Genomic DNA, 20,907 nt, shown 5'->3' with positions numbered 1-20,907 from the left:
ATATTCATCAGTCAACTAAGATAATTTTGAACAGACTTTATTTTGGGTGCAGTTACCACTGGCTTACCATCGAAGCATATGAAACGTAGATGTAAGTGTGGGACAAGTTGCAAAACATTGAGATGAATTGGAAAATTAATTAGTTGAATGAAATAAAATATTAACAGTAATAAAATATTCTCTTGTTTACTTTACATATATAAGTATAACACCCAATTAAAATAAAAAAAAAAAAAGCTAAATTATGTGTCTTTGTATAGGACTAAATATCACATATAGGCTAGATGTAAACAAGGGGTACGTGATATTACATGGCAAAATGGGAAATCAATGATTACAATAAAACAGAAGAAGATTACTAATATCCTTTTCAACACATTTCTTAAAAACAATAAAGTAAGAGTCTAGTCTACAAAACAATATGACTGACGCAATACTCGCTAGTATAATATGTGATAAGGGAACAAACTAATGTAAAAAGGCAAATTTACTTAATTCTTAGTAAAACAAACGAATATAATCATTGTTGTAAAGAATAATGAGAAAGGTACTGTTTAAAAATATGCTCTTGGTGATAAAACCATTGTAGGCTATAGGTAAAACAAGTTACACTATAGGGTAGCCTATATATAACTGTAGACTGAATTGCATACTGATTTGCGTTAAAACGACTTCTGACATGCATGCAAGAACCTAATTCCGTTGTAACTCAACGCTGACCTATACTTTAACAATATACCAAATCAACTGATATGATGCGTTCTGAATTCACTCTTCAAAACAACTTTTATCTTCAGTTCATTCCATAATATGATATAAGTACTGCATTCCAGTTTTGACAGTGACAGTCTCCCTCTGTCTGCCCAGCCTTGGTACAGGGTCACTACAAATACTCACTACTGGTGAGTGGTAACAACTGCAGTTTCCAGTACATTACTTAATGCAACCAATATCTGGCCAACAACATTTTTCTTCTTAATGCACCCCCAGTCAAGTGGGCTCCATGTTTCTGGCTATTGTATCAAAGTCTGCTCTCATACGTTTTGTCAGATTACAAGTTTTGAGTGCTGCTTGAGTTGGTATTTTTGAGCAATTCATTACGTTTCTGGTTTCAAAGAAAAAGGTCAAGCTTTGCATTATACATAAAGTGGCACTGAACTGATCGCGGGGATGTCCCACACACCCCCGCGAATAGGTCAAATCCGCGAATGCTTAAAACCCTTCTAAAAACACTTAGAACTGCCCATTTTGATAGCTTAAACCAAGAAAAACCCTGTAAAAATGCTTATACCTGAGTATTTTAATAGTTTTATCACAAAAAGTGTATTTATTCATGAAAATTATATGAAAATACAGTAATTAGTGAATATTTCTCAGTGAAAAATACAGCAAATGGGCGAATTTTCCGCTAAAAATGGCTAGATATGTTCCACAGAGAAACCCGCGAATGCGTGAGTCTGCGAACAATGAGAAGGTGAATACGGGGGGTTTACTGTATGTGGAAACTGAAAAGTTCACTATCTTGAAGTTTACTACCCTCTACTGCACATGGACAATAAGATAATTTTGTTAATGCCCTTGAGATCCACTGATCTTTTTTAAAACGTCTTGTGCGCCAGACTGACTTAATTGCTTTGACATGAAACAACAGTCATGGAAAATATGAAAAAACAGGATTTAACATTTTCTTTGTCCCTGTGGCCAAAACTAACTCATGTATGCAACCCATCTAGTTTCCCCCTTGGCCAAAAGTCACCTTCACTTTGTCAAGGAAAAGTTGCCAGTGGTAGCTTCAACTATGAGGACTTATGTCTCAAATGTTCAATACTGGTTATGTATGAAAATGTTCACAGCTGACTTTTCATGGCTAAGAGGGGCCACTCTTAAGTTAGCAGCTTGGTTGCAAGTGGTATTTTTCCCCCTTTCCTTTGCCACAATGACTATATTTGTTGTCCTTTCCATAAATTTTTCAGCAATGAAATGATAAACTTTCTAAGTTGTTTTCTTCCTGCAGGAAGCTTTACCAGTTTCATTCGTGTTTTTCCAATCTTTCTCATCAAAATCTTGCCTCAATCTTCACACTGGACTTCTAACAGACACCGGATCAAATGTACATTCTCTTATGTGCATTACTGTACTGTTGGTCTTGAAGGCACATGGCAGAGGGAACTTCACTTTTACGGATTCATTGAATTCGCAGAATTTTCCCTTAAAACTAACAGCAGGGACTGATTGACAATCCTATTTGTGGAACTCTTGCCATTACACATGAGATGGAAGTCAAGAGAAAAGTTGGTAACTATCCTTTAGTTCCTTCACCTTGGTGTCTGTTCCCTACACATAAAAAATTACCTTACTAATTTGATAATCAAAATTAAATGTTGACATGAAATCCCAAGGGTAAATGATGGGTGTTAACTTTTTCATATTTACTACAAAACTAGTTTAAAAGTTGTTCTTTAATAGGAGTGATGAAACAGACAGCTCCTGAAAATATCATACTAATTGTAAAGAGCTGAAGTCAAAGTCTAGCTCTGACAATGATCACTATCTTTATAAGGAAACTAATGACTGACAGACACTTGGTAACTTGGAAAAGTGCCAATAGATGCTATACAAGAAGCCTAATTCTAGACCCTCAGAATCATCCTCTAGCTAAAATATGCATAGTTACAAAAATCTAGTAATCTTTATTTTCGACTTCATAAGCCATTTTCAAAACAGTGCTTTCCTTATCACGTGGCCTGACTTTATAATCTCCTCAAGATTACAGGTTGGATATTTACTTTATTCTATATGCTTAATTAGTTTCAACTGTTATACTTCCTTAATGCTCTTTCCTTATCTGTAATTAACGAACCCATTTAACATAAACAGACTTTTGAAATCTGACCATCTTTATAAGCTGAGGGACATTTCACCAAAAATGAGATTTATCAGGCAACCCTTGGCAGTGTGCAGCACTGACATAAAAATCAAGGTCATACTTGGGAAAATCACAATTTTTAAAAGTGAATTGTATTTTTCCTAACTATACAAACCCGAGGTCTTTTACATTAGGAATTACTTTCAGCATAGGCTGGAAACGGCCATTGAACTTTCGAACATGGTGGTTAGGCAGTTAAGTACCGTCTGGGAGGCGGGAGTATCGCCTGCCCAGATGTAAACATTCCAATTTGCCTTTCAGCTCAGGTATCAGATTGAGGGGTGGCATGAGGTGGGCATGAAAAGTAATGTAAAACACCTCGGGTTTGTATAGTTAGGAAAAACACAATTTACTTTTAAAAATTGGGATTTGTTCCAACACGATATACAAACCATCGGTCCTTTACAGGACTCACTGGTTGGAGGGAGGAATCTGAGTGAGTCTTTGTGAAATGACTGGAGTTCACCACACCTTGTCTTCCCTTCCTGCTCGATAGAGCGAGGGAGGGAAAACTGCCTCTGAAAAAATTATCGGGTTGTAAGAAACGTGGGATTAATTGTCAAGACTTCTGGGTCCCTTTGCATGAAAGAGGAATCATCAGTTCATGCAAAGTAGGCTAGGAAGAACTTGGAGTCAGTGACATTAATGCAATCACAAGCATTGGGTTTGTCTTATCGTCATGGTCTCCTTCCTCCCCCCCTTGCAAGGGGAAGGAGTGGGGTTGCTTCTATAAACCTGAACAGAAAATAGAACAGGAGCTCCCGTTGAGTGCTTACTTGCATCGACTGCCAGATCCAGCATGTAACGGCACGTCTGCTCCCTGCCCATGGGAAGAGAGCTGAGATGGGGAGAAAGAAGAGAGGCCAGTCACTCCACATTCATTCTCCCAATCACAACCTTACATCTTAGGCAAGATGCAACCTGTCCTGTTAGAGGAGCCAGGTAAGCTACACAACTTGTTGAGCAGCCACCACAGGACCCAAGGGTCCAGGGACTTGTGAGCAACATCCTGGAGGTAGAAGGAGGTGAAGGTGGTCTGTTGGGACCATACACCTGCTTTCAACACCTGAAGAACCGACATGTTCTTCCGGAATGCGAGGGACGGACCAATGCTGCGGACTTCATGAGCTCTCAGACGAAGCTTACCGGTGTCGTCTTCCCCAGTAGCAGAATACACTCTCCTGATTGTCTCACGAAGCCAGAAAGAGATCGTTTCTTGGACACTTCTTTCTTGGTTGAGCCAGTGCTAATGAAGAGTCGTCGACACTCAGGATGGAGATGTCAAGTCCTCTTCAGATAGCGCCACAGCTCTCTAACAGGACACAGTAGCATCTTGTCTGGTTCATTACCTACAAAGTCCTCTAGGGAGGGGATCGTGAAAGACTCAAACCGTGTGTCACGGACCAAAGGCTGATCCCCGAGTGTTTAACATCGAAGGAAAGTCTGTGCAGTTCACCAACCCTCTTCGCCGATACCACGGCCAGCAAGAAGACGTTCTTGAGGGTCAGATCCCTGTCTGACAACTCTCATAAAGGGTCGTACGGTGCCTTAGTCAGGCTCCTTAGAACAAGAGTCACATCCTACGCAGGGGGCCTGAGGTCCCTGGGTGTGCAAGACCTTTCAAAGCTTCTCATCAGTAGAGAAATCTCAGAGGAAGAGATATCTACTCCTTTCAGCTGCAAGACTAGGCTGAGTGCAGCACGGTGGCCTTTTACAGCTGAAACGGAGAGAAGCTTCTCTTGGCAAAGGAAGACGAGGAAATCCGCGACCTGCTGAACGGTAGCTCTGACCAGAGAGATACCCTGTCCACGACACCAACCACAGACGACGGACCACCTTCCCTGGTATACCGCTGCGGAGGATTGTCTGAGGTACCCAGCCATCTCCGTTGCTGCACAACATGAAAAACCTCTCGCTCGCAGGAGATGGTGGACAACCTCCAGCTGCGAAGACACAGGGACTGCACTGCCTGGTGATACTGCTCCACGTGGGGTTTACACAGCAGGTTGGGCCAGGGGGGGATCTCTCTCGGCACCTTGGAAAGGAGGGCTAGCAGGTCGGGATACCAAATGGTGGGTGCCACCAGAATCATTCTGAGATTCGGAGTGATCATTGCCTGGTTGATCACTCTGTGAATCAGACAGAATGGAGGAAAGGCGTAGAAGTCGAGGTTGTCCCACGGGCTGGAACACGTCCTCCGCAGCGGCCCATGGGTCCGGCATGACAGAATAGAAGACCTGGAGTTTTCTGTTGTGCCGGGTGGCGAACAGATCAATGACTTGATGCCCCCACACGTCGAACAGCCTTTCCGTGACTTTCGAGTTAATTGACCATTCGGTTCCGATCACCTGATTCTGGTGGCTGAGCTTGTCTGCCACGACATTCCTCTTGCCTGGAATGTACCCGGCTGACAGCTCTACTGAGTGAACCACAGCCCACTCGTGAACCTGCATCACCAACTGGTGGAGTGGGAGGGATACCAGACCCCCTGCTTGTTGATGTATGTCAGTACCATAGTATTATCGCTCATCAGTACCACAGAGTGTCCCAACACTCAATCCCGGAACTCTTGGAGAGCCAGGAAGGCTGCCTCGAGTTCCAGGATGTTGATGTGAAGGTGCTTGTCGTCTCAGTGCCACACTCCCGAAGTCGGCAACTCCTCCAGGTGTGCACTCCATCCCTCGGTCGATGCATCTGAGAACAGCAGCATGTCCGGAGGGGGAGTATGCAGGGATACTCCTATCAAGAGGTTCCTGTCGTATATCCACCAGCGGTCCTCTCTCACCTCCTCGGAAAGAGGGATGAGAAAGGACTAGGGGGCTTGGGACTGGGACCAATACTCCTTTAGTCTCCATTGTAGAGACTGCAGGTGGAGACGCCCATGAGGTACCAGCTTCTCCAGCGACAACAGGTGACCGATGACAATGAAACTGCTGATACGAGAGTCCGAGGGAAAGACTTTCACTGCTACCGTGTCTATCAGCATGCCCAGGTACTTTATCCTCTGCTTGGGGGTGAGATCCGACTTCTTGAGGTTCACCATGATCCCAAGATTGCGGCACAGCTCAAGGAGCCGATCCCTGTCCTGCAGCAACTGCGAGAGGGAGCTTGCCAGGACCAGCCAGTTGTTGAGATACCTCAGTAGACATATCCCATGCAAATGGGCCCAAGCTGACACAAGAGAGAAGACTCGTGAACACCTGGGGAGTGGTCGAGAACCCGAAGCAGAGTGCCCTGAATTGGAAGACCATCTCCCCGAGGATAAAGTGGAGCTACTTGCAAGAGGACAGATGAATGGGTATTTGGAAATACGCATCCCTCAGGTCCACTGTAAGCATGAAGTTGTTCCCCTGATGGAAGCAAGCACAGAACACGTCATTTCCATCGTGAACAGAGTCTGGCGAACAAATCAGTTCAGGGAAAAGAGATCTATGACTGGTCTCCATCCCCCTGTGGCTTTCTCTATGAGGAGGACACGGCTGTAAAAGCCTGAGGACTGGTCCGACACGACTTCCACAGCACCCTTGCCTAGCATGGCTTGCACTTCTTGTTCTAGTGTGGAGTACTTCAGTGTTCCTTGGACGTAGGTGAGGAGACAGACTGGAGTGTAGGTGAGGGGTGGCCGTGACTTGAAGGGTAATAGATATCCCTCCTGAGCGACATCCACTATCCAGGTCTCAGCTCTGTATCGCTGCCATGTTGCCCAATGGCTCGACAGGCAAACCCCCACCTTCAGCAACATTTGGGGGGGAACGCCGCCCCTAGCATTTCCCCTTCTTCTTCTTCCCCCTTGCCCCCTTTACCCGATTGGAAAGCGGGCTGAAAGGGGCAGGAAGACCCACCCTTTCCAGAGGAAGAAGAAAGCTGGGTGTTTCCACGGGATCCCATTGAAGACTGGGACTTCTTAGGGGCTGAGGAAGAGCTAGCCTGACCAGAGGGCCTGGCCGCAGTGGAACATGAAGACCCGGAGGTCTTGGCCACTGCCTGGTGAACAAGGCGGTTGCTGTCATCCGCCCGATGCTTGTCCACCACTGCTTCCACCAACTCTCTAGAGAAGTGAGAGGTAGACCCCAGCAACGGTCCGTTCCGCAGGGTCATTGCCGACTCGGGCCCAACGGACCTGGAGAAGCAAGAAAGAACAGTGTCCCTCCGCTTCAGGACCAGGTTAGCCCATAGGTTTGCCATCTGGTGGGCGAGGCAGGAGCCAGCTCTACCTCCAGACTGGCATAGTCTCCCGAAAGCGGAGTCTTCCCCAGGTACGACAGTGCCCAAGGAAGCAGCCACTTTGGACACTTTGAATGACCACAGATCCAATCAGGAGACTGCCTGGAAAGCTGCCATGGCGGTGGCTTCCAGGGTTGCGGCCTCTTGCTGACAGAGGGAGATACTCTCTGCAGTAAGTTGCTGCAACAAGAGACCCGGATCCAGATGAGCCAGGTCCGGGTCAACTGGCTTAGGTGGCAATGATCTCTCCGATGGCGTATAGAAATGCTTCTGACGAGGCAGAGGAGGGGGAAGTGGGTTGTCCGAGCGGTTCGATCATGGTGAATTGTCCCGCCCAGGCACAAGACCATTCATCTGATCGAGGACCCCCTTCGGCAAACGTGGACCACGGCAACCCCACCGAAGCCTTGGGTTCCTTCTTGGGTCCCCAAAAGGACTCGAGGCGCGACAAACGATCTATAGACGAGGCCATGGTCCCTTCCCCGAGGTCATTGTGTTGACGAATCAGCGCAATTACCTCAGCAAAAGTCCTCTGTATCTCAGGGGTGTCTGCGTCCTGAGGAAGAGGACCCTTGAGTCCTTCCGGGGTGCAGTCTTCCCAATCTATTCTCCCTGCAGGAGGAAGAACCTCAGCAGACCACCGCGATCCTTCCTGCACCACGCGGGTGTACAACCTGGCCGAACAAAGGACAGAGCCAGGCACGTACACCCCCAAAGTAGAACTCTGGAGAGTCAACTCAAAAGGTTCTTCCTGTCCGACTCGCGCCTCCTGGGAAGAGCCCAGGAGGTAGAGGGGACAGGCAAGGAGGATCGGGTGTTCCCACTGGTCTTGCTGGCAGAACCACCAGGAACAGCAGGCCGGGAGCAGTCACCAACCCGCGGTGATGATGGCAACCTGGGTCGAGGAGAATGCTTTCACCTGGGCAAAGCGTTCTCCCAAGGAGAGTGGAGCGGCTCACGCAAATTGAGCTGCTCACTCGGCTTGCCCGAGCCAGGCTGGCCACCCAAACGTGGTTGTGGGCTGGGAGGAGTCGAGCGCACGGCAGGCTGGCGAGAACTTGCGCTGTCCTCTGGACACGCCCCAGTCCTCTTCGAGGCCAAAACCTCTCGTGAAGACTGAGCAGGGGACGTGTTCTCTACCTCACCAGGTGTCAGGACCCGAGGGACCTGGCTTGGCACTCGAACACGTACCAGCAGGAATAGTCGGGCACCTGCATACCTGGATTCTTTCTCCCGTCCCGTGCCTGAGTCCGTACGGAGAGAGATTTTGCCCATACCAGACCAGGGTGCTCGGGTCTCCTTAGAGACCCGAATACTCGGAGCGACTTGAGAACGAGTGTCCGACACGGTCCAACTGGCCTTAGAAGCAGGCTTCTTCGGCACGGCAGGGAGAGTGCAAACTGCGGTCTGCATGCCCTTGCCTCCTGATACGACTGACCCGGTGTCAAAGCATCGGTTCTGTGGTCTGTGGACCGGGAAGAGCCAACGAGAGATCCCACTGCCTTCCCTGTGGAAGGAGGCAGTCCCTTACAGGTCTCAGTGCGAGACTTCTGGGGGAGGGGGGAAGAGGCAGGCTTCATCTTCTTCAGCTGGTGAGCCTCAGAAAAAGAAGAGGAAGAGGTCCAGGTAGCAGACGACAACGACGACACTTTCCTCGATCTCTTTTTCGACTTCTTCGTCATCTTCCTCAGGATGGCAGTCAGGTCCCCCATCCAAGAAGGAGCAGCAGAAGACACAGGCGCAGCCAGGGGGGCCAAGGAAGCAGGCGCAACCCAGGTAGCGGAGACAGTGCTCACAGGTATAACGGGGCCAAGAAACCAGGAGGCAGCGGCACGGAATGAAACGTGGCAGGAGCGGCCGACACGTGGGTGTCCAGGTGCGATGCCACCGTCACAGGAAGCTTTCCAAATGATGACACGGTGACGGTCGTGGTGGTGGATGAGGTGGCTGCGTGGGCCGTCACAGGAGTACCTGACACATGGGATACCAGGCCCTCCAGTGACGGAACGCCAGGAAGACCCAGGTGCAGCCAGGCAGAGGAGAGATCAGGTACCTGGCTACCAACAGATGCTTCCACACCCAAGTCTAAGGACAAAGTCGGATTAAAGAGGGAAGCCTCTACTCGCTCTGGGGGAAACATTCGCCCCCAGAGAGGATGTCCTGAATGTCCGCTCCCCCGCGGCCTTCCACACCCGAAGTAACAAATGAGGAAGGGGAATGGGAGGCAGCAAGAAGGGGAAGCTTGCCGGGAGGGAGAAACGATCCCAACGGATCAGCCACCAAGGGAGTCGTCGGGGGCGTGTTACCCTTGGATAATGCCTTGGCAGCCTGCCTGCCTACGGTGTCGTCTCCTCCCCTCAAACTTGGCCGACAAGGAAACACACTCCGAACAGGGAGGAGAAGAGTGTGAACACACACATCCTCTGCAGGTGGGGCAGAGTGTGTGTGGGTCCAAATCAACACTAGATCTGAAAGTGTTACATTTCTTGCCTCCCACCCCAGGACATACACGCTGGGGGAAGGAGGGCTTAAGGGATTTATCCACATTCATCATCAACCAAAAAACAAGAAAGATCCCACCATGAAAAAAGCTCAAAGGCAGCCGGGGCAGAGAGCGAGCAACACACGTCTGCAGTGCACGACGGCCAAAAGCAAATTGGAATGTTTACATCGAGGTAGGCGGTACTCCCGCCTCCCGGATGGTAGTTAACTGCCTAACCACCTTGTTAAAAAGTTCAACGGCCGTTTCCAGCCTATGCTTAGAGTAATTCCTAATGTAAAGGACCGACAGTTTGTATGTTGTGTCAGAATAAAAGAAAATCACAAAACCTATTTTGTAAGTAAACAACTGTTTGTGAAACTCTATAGTATATCAGCACTAAGAAATATACAAATACTGATATTAACTTGAAGATTACAAATGACACAATGAAATAAAAAGTTGGCAGTTATAAGAGAAAACCAAAGTAGCTGTGTAAATGCAGACCAAAAAAAGAAAAATATCTAGGCTTATGTATGAAAGAAAGCAGCATCAAATCATTAATCAACTACTGCTATTACTCTTAATAACCAATTTCTGCTCAAAATTTGGTTCAACATCGACTGGCAGAACAGTTTTTCTATAAATAAAATATCAGTTTGTAGTCATGTATAAACAAAAAAATTTAACCTTAGGGCTTATATACATATGGAGCAGCAATAAACTTATACTATTAACTACAAAGAACTATGGTTAAGGACAATAATGAATGTAAGTGAAGCAAATGTACAAAATATTTCATTTTCTTTTCTTGCAAAATACTCTACCCATCAGTAATCAAAACCAAAGCTAGTTCATTATCATAACTTTGAGGCTTGTCTCCCTTAAAATCTACCATTGACTTAAACATAAATTATAATATACTTATAATTCCACTTCATATTACCTATCTGGAGAGTCTGGATGGCAGAAGATATAATAATACAAGGATGAAAGACTATCTGAGTCACGAAACCGTCGCTCTAACCGAGTCCCCTGCGGTAATTTCACAACAATATGCACTACTCCTTCACTGCCCTCATCTGGTTCCTGTAAATAGGCAATTCTTCATTTGTATGTAGGACCATTACTTCACTAATACCCTACCTCTTATTTCAGTTGCAGCATGCTGTATAACCATAACCACAGAATCCAATAAATAGTCTTTTCAAAAGAATAGTATACAAATAATTAGCAACATAGTATGACACAACTGTTATTAGGTTTCAATGTCAGTCCTTCAAGTCTTCTCCTTCTTTATTTTAACTTTCCTAAAACTAAAAATTTACTACTATCAATTTCAGGGACCCCAAGTCATCATTTTTCTCAAATATCTTTCAAACTAATTATTTGATCGAAATGGTACTTTGACACAGTGTACAAGACACCTCGCGTTAATTTTTGGTAATATAGTGAATATTCAAATGGTTTTAGTTAAGACGTTTACTCCTGAGTTACATGGTGTTGCCAAGCATCACCAAACTATGCATTCGAACGTCCTTTACCCCCATCCTGTCCCTCTCTCTCCCTTCCCCTCCTCATCCCTCCCTCAACCCACTTTCCTGGCCTCCCCATCTCTGGACCCCTTTCCTGTCTACAAGGGATAGCGGATGTTTGATTGCGCAGATTAGTCCTGCCGACTCATGCGACTTTGCCTGTAAAAGTCAGGATTAAATGCCTAACACCATTTAACTATGCACTATATTACCAAAAATTAGCAGGAGGTGTCTTGCACACTGTCAAAATACCATTTCAATTAAATAATTAGTTTGAAAGATATTTAAGAAAAACGATGACTTGCGGTCCCTGAAATGGATAGTAGTGCATTGTTTCTTCCTTTTCAAGAATGTGTTAGGGCACCCAGTTTGTAATCTCCACACTGGCTATTATCTCACTATGAGACTACTCAATGATAATTTAATCATACTTGAGTGAACCTCATCCAAGATGTAAACACTACTCCAGGTATGAAAACCTTCATAAATATGCACCAGGGATGATTTGTTGACCCATTATTAAGATGCAGGTTTGTCCAAAAAGGTGCAATGAGGCACCAGTATGCACAAAAAAAATACTACTGTGTGAGAGTGGAAATAATATTCACAAGTACCAGAATAAGGAAGGATATCTGTCAACGTCTAGTAGCAGGTTTGCTAGAGAGCTGTTAGTAAGATGTCAAGGTTACTCTTCATCATAACAATATGACAATAGAAGGATCCCATCTATTTGTTTTGGTATGAAATGAACATAAAAGAAATCCTTATCCAGGAGGTATTACAGAAGATGTAAAAACCTACAGAGAAGGAAGCAGCTACATGAGTACTGCATGCCTTTAAGTATAAAGCAGCCTACAGCTCTCTTATCATTGTATAGGACTCATTAAGTACCCACATCTTTGGCTCAACACTCTGGGATAATGCTATCTTTTTCATTCTCAAGTCCTTGTTAATTATCGTAGAATTCGTTTTTCAACAACCTGTGAGTTTTGTTACTCCTGTGTGTATTTTATGTAGCTGGAAATGTACAATCATAACTGCTGAACATCCCCGTAGACCAGAGTACGTGGCATCTTTGGACAGGGTACCTTCTATTTTAGGGATCTTAAGCTATGATGAAGAGGAAAAGCAATATTGTTTTAGAGACATGAATAGCACAAAACAGTTAAATAAGCAAGATAAGCCATAAGGCTATGAAAGTGTAGAGTTATGAGTACATATGCAAGTTCAGAACTGGAAATAGTAGATAGAGAAACAGCAGAAAGGGAGAAGCTGAAGCTGAATTAGATTAGTACAGTATTACTATAACGAGCTTGATGGCATGCGCTACACTGCACACATCTGCCCGCTGCCGCTTCAGTTGCATGGGTGATACAAAAGTGTACGAACCTACGTTCCCAACACTCCACGTTTCACACCGGGGCAGACAAACAAGATCCACTCGGCTTTTATTATTATAAATCATCAGTAGTGGTAGTAGTAGTAGTTTGAGCTCTAGATATAACAGTAAATCTAGATCTGATTCAAGTCTAGTAGTAGTGAATCAGATGACACTTGTAAAATTAGTTCCATATTTCAAAGCGGATGTCAGAATACTTTTGTCATTTGAAAAGATGATACTTATGGCTCACTGTCCCAAAGTTACTGGACTTGGATACTTCCAAACTGTGTTAGCAAGGAAGGCATTAACAGGAATGCCTATAGTAGTATGACCATATCATTATGAACCCACTTACAGAGACTAGTCTGGGAGCATATGATATAGAGACTTTGTATGAAAATTTTGTATAAAAGGTAATTTTTTGTTTTTTTTTTTGTTTTACACAAGCATATCTCATTTATGACCAGATCTGTGGTCTTCAATTGTCCCCGGACAATACACTCTTGTTGTCTAAAGCAGTTTCATGGACATCATCGGGAGCCTAGGGTATCTATTAACTTCCTACCTCAGTGTTCTTGAACTCTAGACACAAGGCTATATCATCTGATGGAGGAAAACCATTATATGAGTGACAGGTTTGCATAAAAGCCTAACTTAGTTTTCTATACAAAATTATATTTTTTCATCACAACCCCAATACTTGTACAGTATATGCCCAAATTGCAGTCGATTTAGTTGGACCAAAGTGCTGAATGGCAGAGTGGACATAAAGACCTTGAGGATTCAGGAAAGCACTTGGAGATTGGTATAGGTCCTAAAAATACTGGATAACATCTCTTCATATCAATGCAAAAGGATAAAGCCAAAGGAATAACAAACCAACTGGATTTACTCTTTCCATTGCACCAACGACAATATATGCTCCACTTGGCCTGGCAGAGGTTGATGGCTGAAGCTATGCAAGGTATCATGATGGCTAAGGCTTCTTACTCTGAAAACCCTGTACTAAGACTACTGGAGAGTCTCCATATATGAAGTGACACCTTCCATGCTGGGAGCATCCTGGGACTGTCCACCAACATAAAAAAGAATACAAACTACTCCTGCTACAGCCAAAGGAGAGTAAATCATGGTTATCTTTACATTTCTTGATATTCAAAGCCTATTAAGGATTAGTCTAAGAAGTAGTAAGCATCCAAATCCAAGCCATCCCAGGGGCACATCACTACACCAATCTTCCAAGCCACTTCGTCTTGTTGGGCCATAAACAGATCCACCAATACTTTGCCCTATTGAAAACAAAGAGCCTTTACATTTCCAGATACAATGATCATTCTGACAGAGGATCTACTTCCCCAGACTGTGTCCACGAACATTTGCTTTCCAGGAACAAACCTGGGTATCATCTTGTTATCATTTTCCTCTGCCCACTACTGTCCACTGCTAGCTGATGAATTTGTACCAAGTTGTTAGTAGTCATCACCTGTGAACTTTCCTGTCAAGGACTAAGAGGACAGTCTTCAACTTGAAAAAAATATGTTGCCTCATGTCCTGCAAGGACTAAATTTCTGTTACCTGTGGTTCAGTAAGTGTGCTACCCAACCTTAGCATTTCTGTGAACTTCAATATCTCCCAGGAGAGATGAAGCAGCAGAACTACTAAAAGATAAATGAGATCGACCACCACTGAATTAAATTAGGTATGATTAGTCTTGCTTTCTCTCTAGCATTCAAGTATTGTATAATTATGTGCTTTTCAAAAGAAATCTCCAAATTTGCCTACAAAGCCCTCTTAAAGGATTAAAGATGATCATGGTTCTTTAAGGTTCCCAATTATTATAAAGAATTTGAAGAAAAAGATTTAATTTTACAATCAAATCTGTTAGTAATGAAGTAAAACCTTACAAAAAAAATTCGTAAATATCACGATAACATACTGTCCTGATTTCTCTGAAAAGTTAAGAACCGTAAAAAAATAATTGTAGTTATTAGTACTGGAACAGAAAACGATTTATTCTAATTATTAGTATAGTATTTTAAGTAGTCTCATGGTAACTTACTGCTGGAATTCTGTCAACCATTTCTATTTTCAAACGTCTTATGTTATCTTTCTGTCTCTGCTGCTCCTCAACCTTCTGTTTTTCCTCCAACTCTTTTCTCTCAACCTCCTCTCTTTCTTGCTGTCTTTTGCGCTCCTTTTCTTGATCTGCTCGTAAACTTTCTTGATAGTCTTCATCTTGCTGTAATCTTAATGCAGCTGTAAGTTCTCTCTCTTGTCTGAAATGTTTAGTAATTTAGAATTAGAAATCAAAAGGCATTCAAGAAGCAAACACTTCACAAAATATGTAAATTTAATACACTTATTCTATCATTGCTTGTACAGTCATGCTCAAACCTGAGGCGACATGATTCTTTTTGTATCGTCCAAAGTCTCAGACTCAACGTAACACTGCCAAGTAGTGTTAAACTTTTTTTTCATTTCCAATGTCATACATGTTGACAAGTTTGCGAGTTCACAGCTAGCACTATTTTCCCTATGGTTATATAAATATGATCCCTTTTATGCACTGGTTTAACTCATAACCTGTGTGATTTTTACAGATTTTTTTTTTTTTACATTGTTTAGCTCAAAGCACGGTGTGATAAGGTTAGCGGTGCCATCGGTGACAGCGCGCTTAACATGCTCCTCGGGCTGGTAAACGTAACTACCTCTGCAGCATTATAACAGTAGATCTAATAATCTCAACAGTCATCATAACATTTTTAAAATAGGAATATGAATTACAACAAGTTTTCTTTGAATGCTGAACTTAGGCTGTATTCAAGCTGTCTGTATGTTGCGAAATTATTTACTGGCCTAAAAAAATAATCTACACCTTCTGAAATGTAATTTTTAATGGCCTAAAAAAATAATCTACACCTTCTGAGATGTAATCTCTGTTACTACAGAATTTATTTGTAGAGATTACTTGTTCTTTGAAGAATAAAAGATGATGATTTTAATTATACTGTATTAGGAAGATGGCTATTAACCGAAATATAGAACACTTGTTTTTTAACTGGCTTAAAATATTATTTTCTTACAAGTCCTTATGATCCCTTTTGGTGTCTAATTTATTCATTCAACAGGTAACCTTAAGTGCAAGAATGTGTAGATAACTTCATATGCTTTCTGGCCAGAAATTGTTAATATAGAGATGTGAATGCTAAGAGTAGAGATGTTAATGCTAAGTGTAATGTATTATAGAAATAGGAGAAATCTAACTCACCTAGGCCTACAAACAAAATCTTGGCTTTAACAAAAGAATAACTACATAGGCGAATATTTGCTAGTAAGCCATAAAATTTTTGAAGTGGTTAAGAAATATAACTTAAATCATTTTATTTTTTATAGCGTAGTCGCTTATTTCGTCCTCAAGAAGTTACCCCCATGGTGCGTCAGCGCTCCATGGTGGCTAGACTAGTATCAAAGAAATATTTTTTAGCCTAGTCTTGTAGCTAGGTATTGAGTCCTAATGAAAACATTATGACACGTGATAAGAGTATAATGGACTCAAAGATACGAGGGCATTTTCCCTTATCTTCAGCGAAGCTGAACCCAGTTTTTCCTATGTCAAAAAGTGCAAGAAGTGATTATTGCGCATGTGCGTCTGCTATCTTGTTTATGACCAGGGCAGGCAAAAGACCAGCTCCACTGCCCTCTGCTAGTTGAGGTTTTTTAGAATAAGGAATGGAGCTTGAAACTTGTGGCTTGACCTTGGACCAGAAATGTTTTTCATTTTTTCTTTGAGTTTTTGGGATTAAAATTTTGAGAGCTTTGTCACTTGTCAATTTCTTTTGTGAAGCTTCTGAGGACGAAGCAAGTGACTACATTATAAAATAAACAGGTTTGGATGTGGGAAAAACCTATTTTTGGTAGTCGCTGTTAAGTCCTCAAAACCCTCCCCCTTCCCTGACAAAAAGACATGGGATTTGGGCAAGGGATCATCCTACACTGACCAGCAGAGAGTAATGGAGCTGGTCTTTTGCCTGCCCTGGTCAAAAACAAAATAGCAGACGCACATGCGCAATAATCACTTCTTGCAGTTTTTGACATAGGAAAAACTGGGTTCAACTTCGCTGAAGATACGGGAATATGCCCTCTCATCTTTGAGTCCATTATACTCTATCACATGTCAGTGTTTTCATTACGACACAATACCCGGCTACAAGACCAGGCTAAAAAATATTTCTTTGATACTAGTCTAGTCACCATGAAATGCTGGCACACCATGGGGGGTAACTCCTTGAGGACTCAAGAGTGACTCCGAAAATAGGTTTTTCCTACGTCAAAACCCGATTTTTATGGAAATCCAAATATTCCTCTAACAAATATAAAATAAATGTTTTCAAGATAATTTCATTGTCGCTACTCATTGTAAACCAGGTGGTTCATGTTGCGCCACCACTCTAATGGTTGCGTCACACATGCTCCGCTCACTGTTGATATTGGTGGATGTGTTCTAGCTACAGTAATACTTTCATATTTACTTATTTACATTTTTCCAGCCCTGAGGCATAAAAACAATCAAATAGGACTATTTCAAATTTTATGGTTGCATTGAAAGCAATATTAATGTTATGAAAAATTTTTTTTTTTTTTTATTATTCCAACATTTGAACTGAGATCTGATGAGGCCTTTTTTTGTCAAATACATTGGTGACGAGTTAACGAAAGCTTTGAAAATGTTTTGTAACTTTTTCCGAAATTTGGCTACAAGTGATATTTTCTTAAAGTTTTGAAATATAGGACAGATTTCACTCTTATGAAACACATTATACCCTTATTGTACGCAATAATCGTGTTTTTGCCCTAAAACAACAGATAAATATGAAGCATGTTAGATTGCCAGTTCATGGATTTTGAACGAAATCCTATGCAATCATGTTGTATAACTTAAGAGCATAGCTGTACAATAACAACATACTGTATGCACTTTCTGCAAAACAAATGTAATATTCTCACAGAAATACATTATTTATGATTACAGGCAGTCTCCGGTTGTTGGCGGGGGTTCCGTTCTGAGGGCGTGTTGATAACCGAAAATCGCTGCTAACTGAAAATCGGTGATTTTCAGGGCTTTTTCGCCAATTTTTAGGGTTTATCGGTGCCGAAAAGCGCCAATTTTCGGTTATCGGCGCCTCTATTAGGTATGTATCGGCACCAATACCCAATTATTGGTGTCGATAAATGAAATCGGTGATTTTCGGTGTCGAAAATTGCAGATTTTCATCACTAGACAACCCCCATAAAACCGGATCGCCGTTAAATGAGCTCGCCATTAACCGGGGACTGCCTGTATATGATTTCATGATGAAATGGGCTATGTAATGGTTTTCTTATGACAAAATAAAGTTCATTTTATCAACTGAATGTTATATACAGTATTTGTAATTCTTCTGCAAACCATAAACCCACTCAGATTTCAAACAAGCCACAAAAATCATGCTTCACAACTGTGTATGAGTTTGCAGGGTCTAATTGACTGCTAATAAAGAGTTACAAAGACATTATGAAATAGTGCTTTGCATTAATATAATTACAGTCAACCCCCGGAATTCTCGGGGGATGCGTGCCACAACCACCCGCGAACAGCTAAAATCCGTGAATACTTGGCATCCTTCTAAAAATGCTTATAACTGACTATTTTGATAGTTCAAACACCAAAAAGCCCTCTAAAAATGCTTATACCCGAGTATTTTAGTCTTATCACAAAAAGTACATTTAGTCACAAAAATATGAAAATACAGTAAATATTTCCCAGTGAAAAATACCACAAATAGGTGAATTTTCCGCAAATACAGTAATGTGTATATATGTTCCACAGAGAAATCCATGAATAGGTGAAGCTGCAAATTCAGAACCACAAATACACTGGGTCCACTGTACAAGCAAAAATTCATGATCAGATGTCTATTAATGATAGTTTGTACTTAAAATATAGGCTGTAGCAACTGATCATGAACTTGTTTCAACTAGACTGGGTTACATATACTATATCTTTCTTGTACTGTAAAACTAAAAATACATACCTTTCTGCTCTGGCCACTACAAGATAGGCTTCATTATCTCTTACAAGGATTTGGAGCTGGGAAGTAAGCTGCTCTGGAGGGATTGGTCCTTCTAAACGACCCACGACAGTCATTCGACCATCTCTTAAAACAATGAGGGCCAGAAAAGGATATGCATTTTCTCTTAAAGCTTGGGAAACTCTGTAGCCCTCGGCAGTGGTGACTGAGCATCCCCAAAATATCAGATTGCTATTTATGTATTCCACCACCCCATTATCTGACAACGTAGTCCTGTTTCAAGAAAAAATACATAGTATTATAATACTAACTCATGAAAGAGCTTTTTGTGTAAATCATGCAAAACTGGTTGGCTACCCAAGGTACACCATAAGCAGCAGCCCCTATAGGGACTAAAAACCCGTCACCCAAAAGAAAAGATGAACACTATGCATACAAACTCTCAAAAATTTAAATATAAAAGACACTTACTACAATTTAAGCATCTTATCAAGCAGAAAATTAAGCACTGAAAAACTAGAGGAAAGTAAGTCCAACATAAGTGGCACAGGGAAGTACGGAGGCTGGATGTGTGTGCTGAAGCAGTTATGGAATACAGATTTTTTGCATTTACTGTAATCTTGTACAATGTTACATGAAATTGAGACTGCTGCAGTTATCAAGTAGTTTAACCAGAATGAGCTTAATTTATTTAGCTCTAAAAAGCATTTATGTTTACTAATGATACGGTTCAGATTCTTCTTATTAAATTACAACTAAAAAACTTAATAATTGGGTTCACTGAAAATGATGGGGATTCTGACAAAATTTCCATAACTGATTTATTTGTTTCCAAAACTTGACACTCATTGTAAACTACATCTTAGACATCAACACAAAACTTTTTAACTGTTAGTGTTACTCTACAGTCTGTACACATAGAACTGGATCATGTGGGCTATTCATCAAATATATTCTGCCATTTATTGATTCTAATGGGCCTCTGAGATGTTATGTAACTACTAATTTTTATAACTGTGATCTGGTCACAGCAGTTCCAGCTTTGGCTTGGTACTGGCTTCTTCATTTCCTTTAGTGCCTATATGGACAGAATTCCAACACATTTCTACATTTTTACCTCCTTCGTATAATCTGTGAAGTGAAAATGTTCCCTTTTGCGCTAGGGTATTCTTTTGGGTTATGACTTTGAAGGGTTTCTGTAGCACTTCTAGTCACTAAAACTTACAAATTTCTGCAATGGTATATGTTCACTAATTTTAAGAACTGATCCTATTGCACACAATTCTGCTGCGAAAACAGAAGCATTGTTAGGGAAGAAAAACTGTTATTTTGTTAAGCAATATGGTTGCAAATCCCATGCCTGACAAAGAGTAATATTATTATAGTTTGACCATTCTCAAAGGAAAAGCTGAAAGAAGGTCAGCAATCCTAATCTATGCAAAATTAATAGCCTCTTGGTGAAGTTATCTTTAATCATCCTACAACAGAGAAAAGGAAATATGAAACACTGAAACACTCTGACAAAGCTGGATTGATGTAAAATAAGTCGTTTTATTAAAGTTTGTAATGTCAAACTGATTTCAATACACAATTAAATTTAAATAAACTTACACATAAACATCAATACAATTCAGAACTACTGACAACACAGGTACTTTAAAGTAGTATTACAGAAGTATTACAAACACAGAAATCAATTAACTATGACAATTGTTCGGTAGTATGACAACACAGCTCCTAAACAGACTTTTGAAGCTGATGCTTGGAAAAGAGCAAAATTAAGTTCTTAAGGTGAAGATACTAAGATGCTAAAAACAATCCACTGTTGTTAAACAGCTTCTGTGAGGCTGGCAAAGTTATAGGTGGATCATCATGTTCATACTCTTCTATTTTTGGATGTTGTGAACTTGTTAAATCCACTTCAAAAAGAACACTACCAGACATGGAAATATCACTTCAGAGAACTGGACCGTTTGGCAATGAAAAAAACAATCAGTGAGTAAATTTAGTGAGGAAAAACTACAAAAAGATTACAGGAACAGCAATTTGACAACTAGAAATTGTTAAAAAATATATCAAGGTAATAAATGGAGCAGGGAAAAGGAAGGTAGGTGTATTACCAATGACACAAGACAGCATATATGCAGCTATTTGGATGGATATTAAACCAATCACAGGAGTATATTGACATCTTTAACCTATTCTAGTACTGACCAGTAATGGAACTATTCACATACACAGCTGGGAATCGGTTCCAAGATGAGGCCTTTGATAAGTGACAGTTCCCAGTGGAC

The 20,907-nt window shown here is 41.9% G+C and overlaps 1 protein-coding gene across 1 annotated transcript in view; it reads right to left on the bottom strand.

The window, feature by feature from the left end:
- Faf2 (Fas-associated factor 2) overlaps positions 1-20,907 on the bottom strand; it is a 46,727-nt gene that overhangs the window by 15,273 nt on the left and 10,547 nt on the right. Inside the window, exons 5-7 of the mRNA XM_067115993.1 lie at positions 18,617-18,886; positions 14,605-14,821; positions 10,576-10,718 (exon numbers count right to left, since the gene is read on the bottom strand). Coding sequence (XP_066972094.1) covers positions 10,576-10,718; positions 14,605-14,821; positions 18,617-18,886 — 630 coding nt within the window. The remainder of the gene's footprint in view (positions 1-10,575; positions 10,719-14,604; positions 14,822-18,616; positions 18,887-20,907) is intronic.

This window comes from Macrobrachium rosenbergii, chromosome 14 (assembly GCF_040412425.1).
Source record: "Macrobrachium rosenbergii isolate ZJJX-2024 chromosome 14, ASM4041242v1, whole genome shotgun sequence".
Lineage (NCBI taxonomy): Eukaryota > Metazoa > Arthropoda > Malacostraca > Decapoda > Palaemonidae > Macrobrachium > Macrobrachium rosenbergii.
The sequence above is the reverse complement of the archived record's forward strand: the minus strand, read 5'-3'. Positions and strand labels throughout refer to the sequence as shown.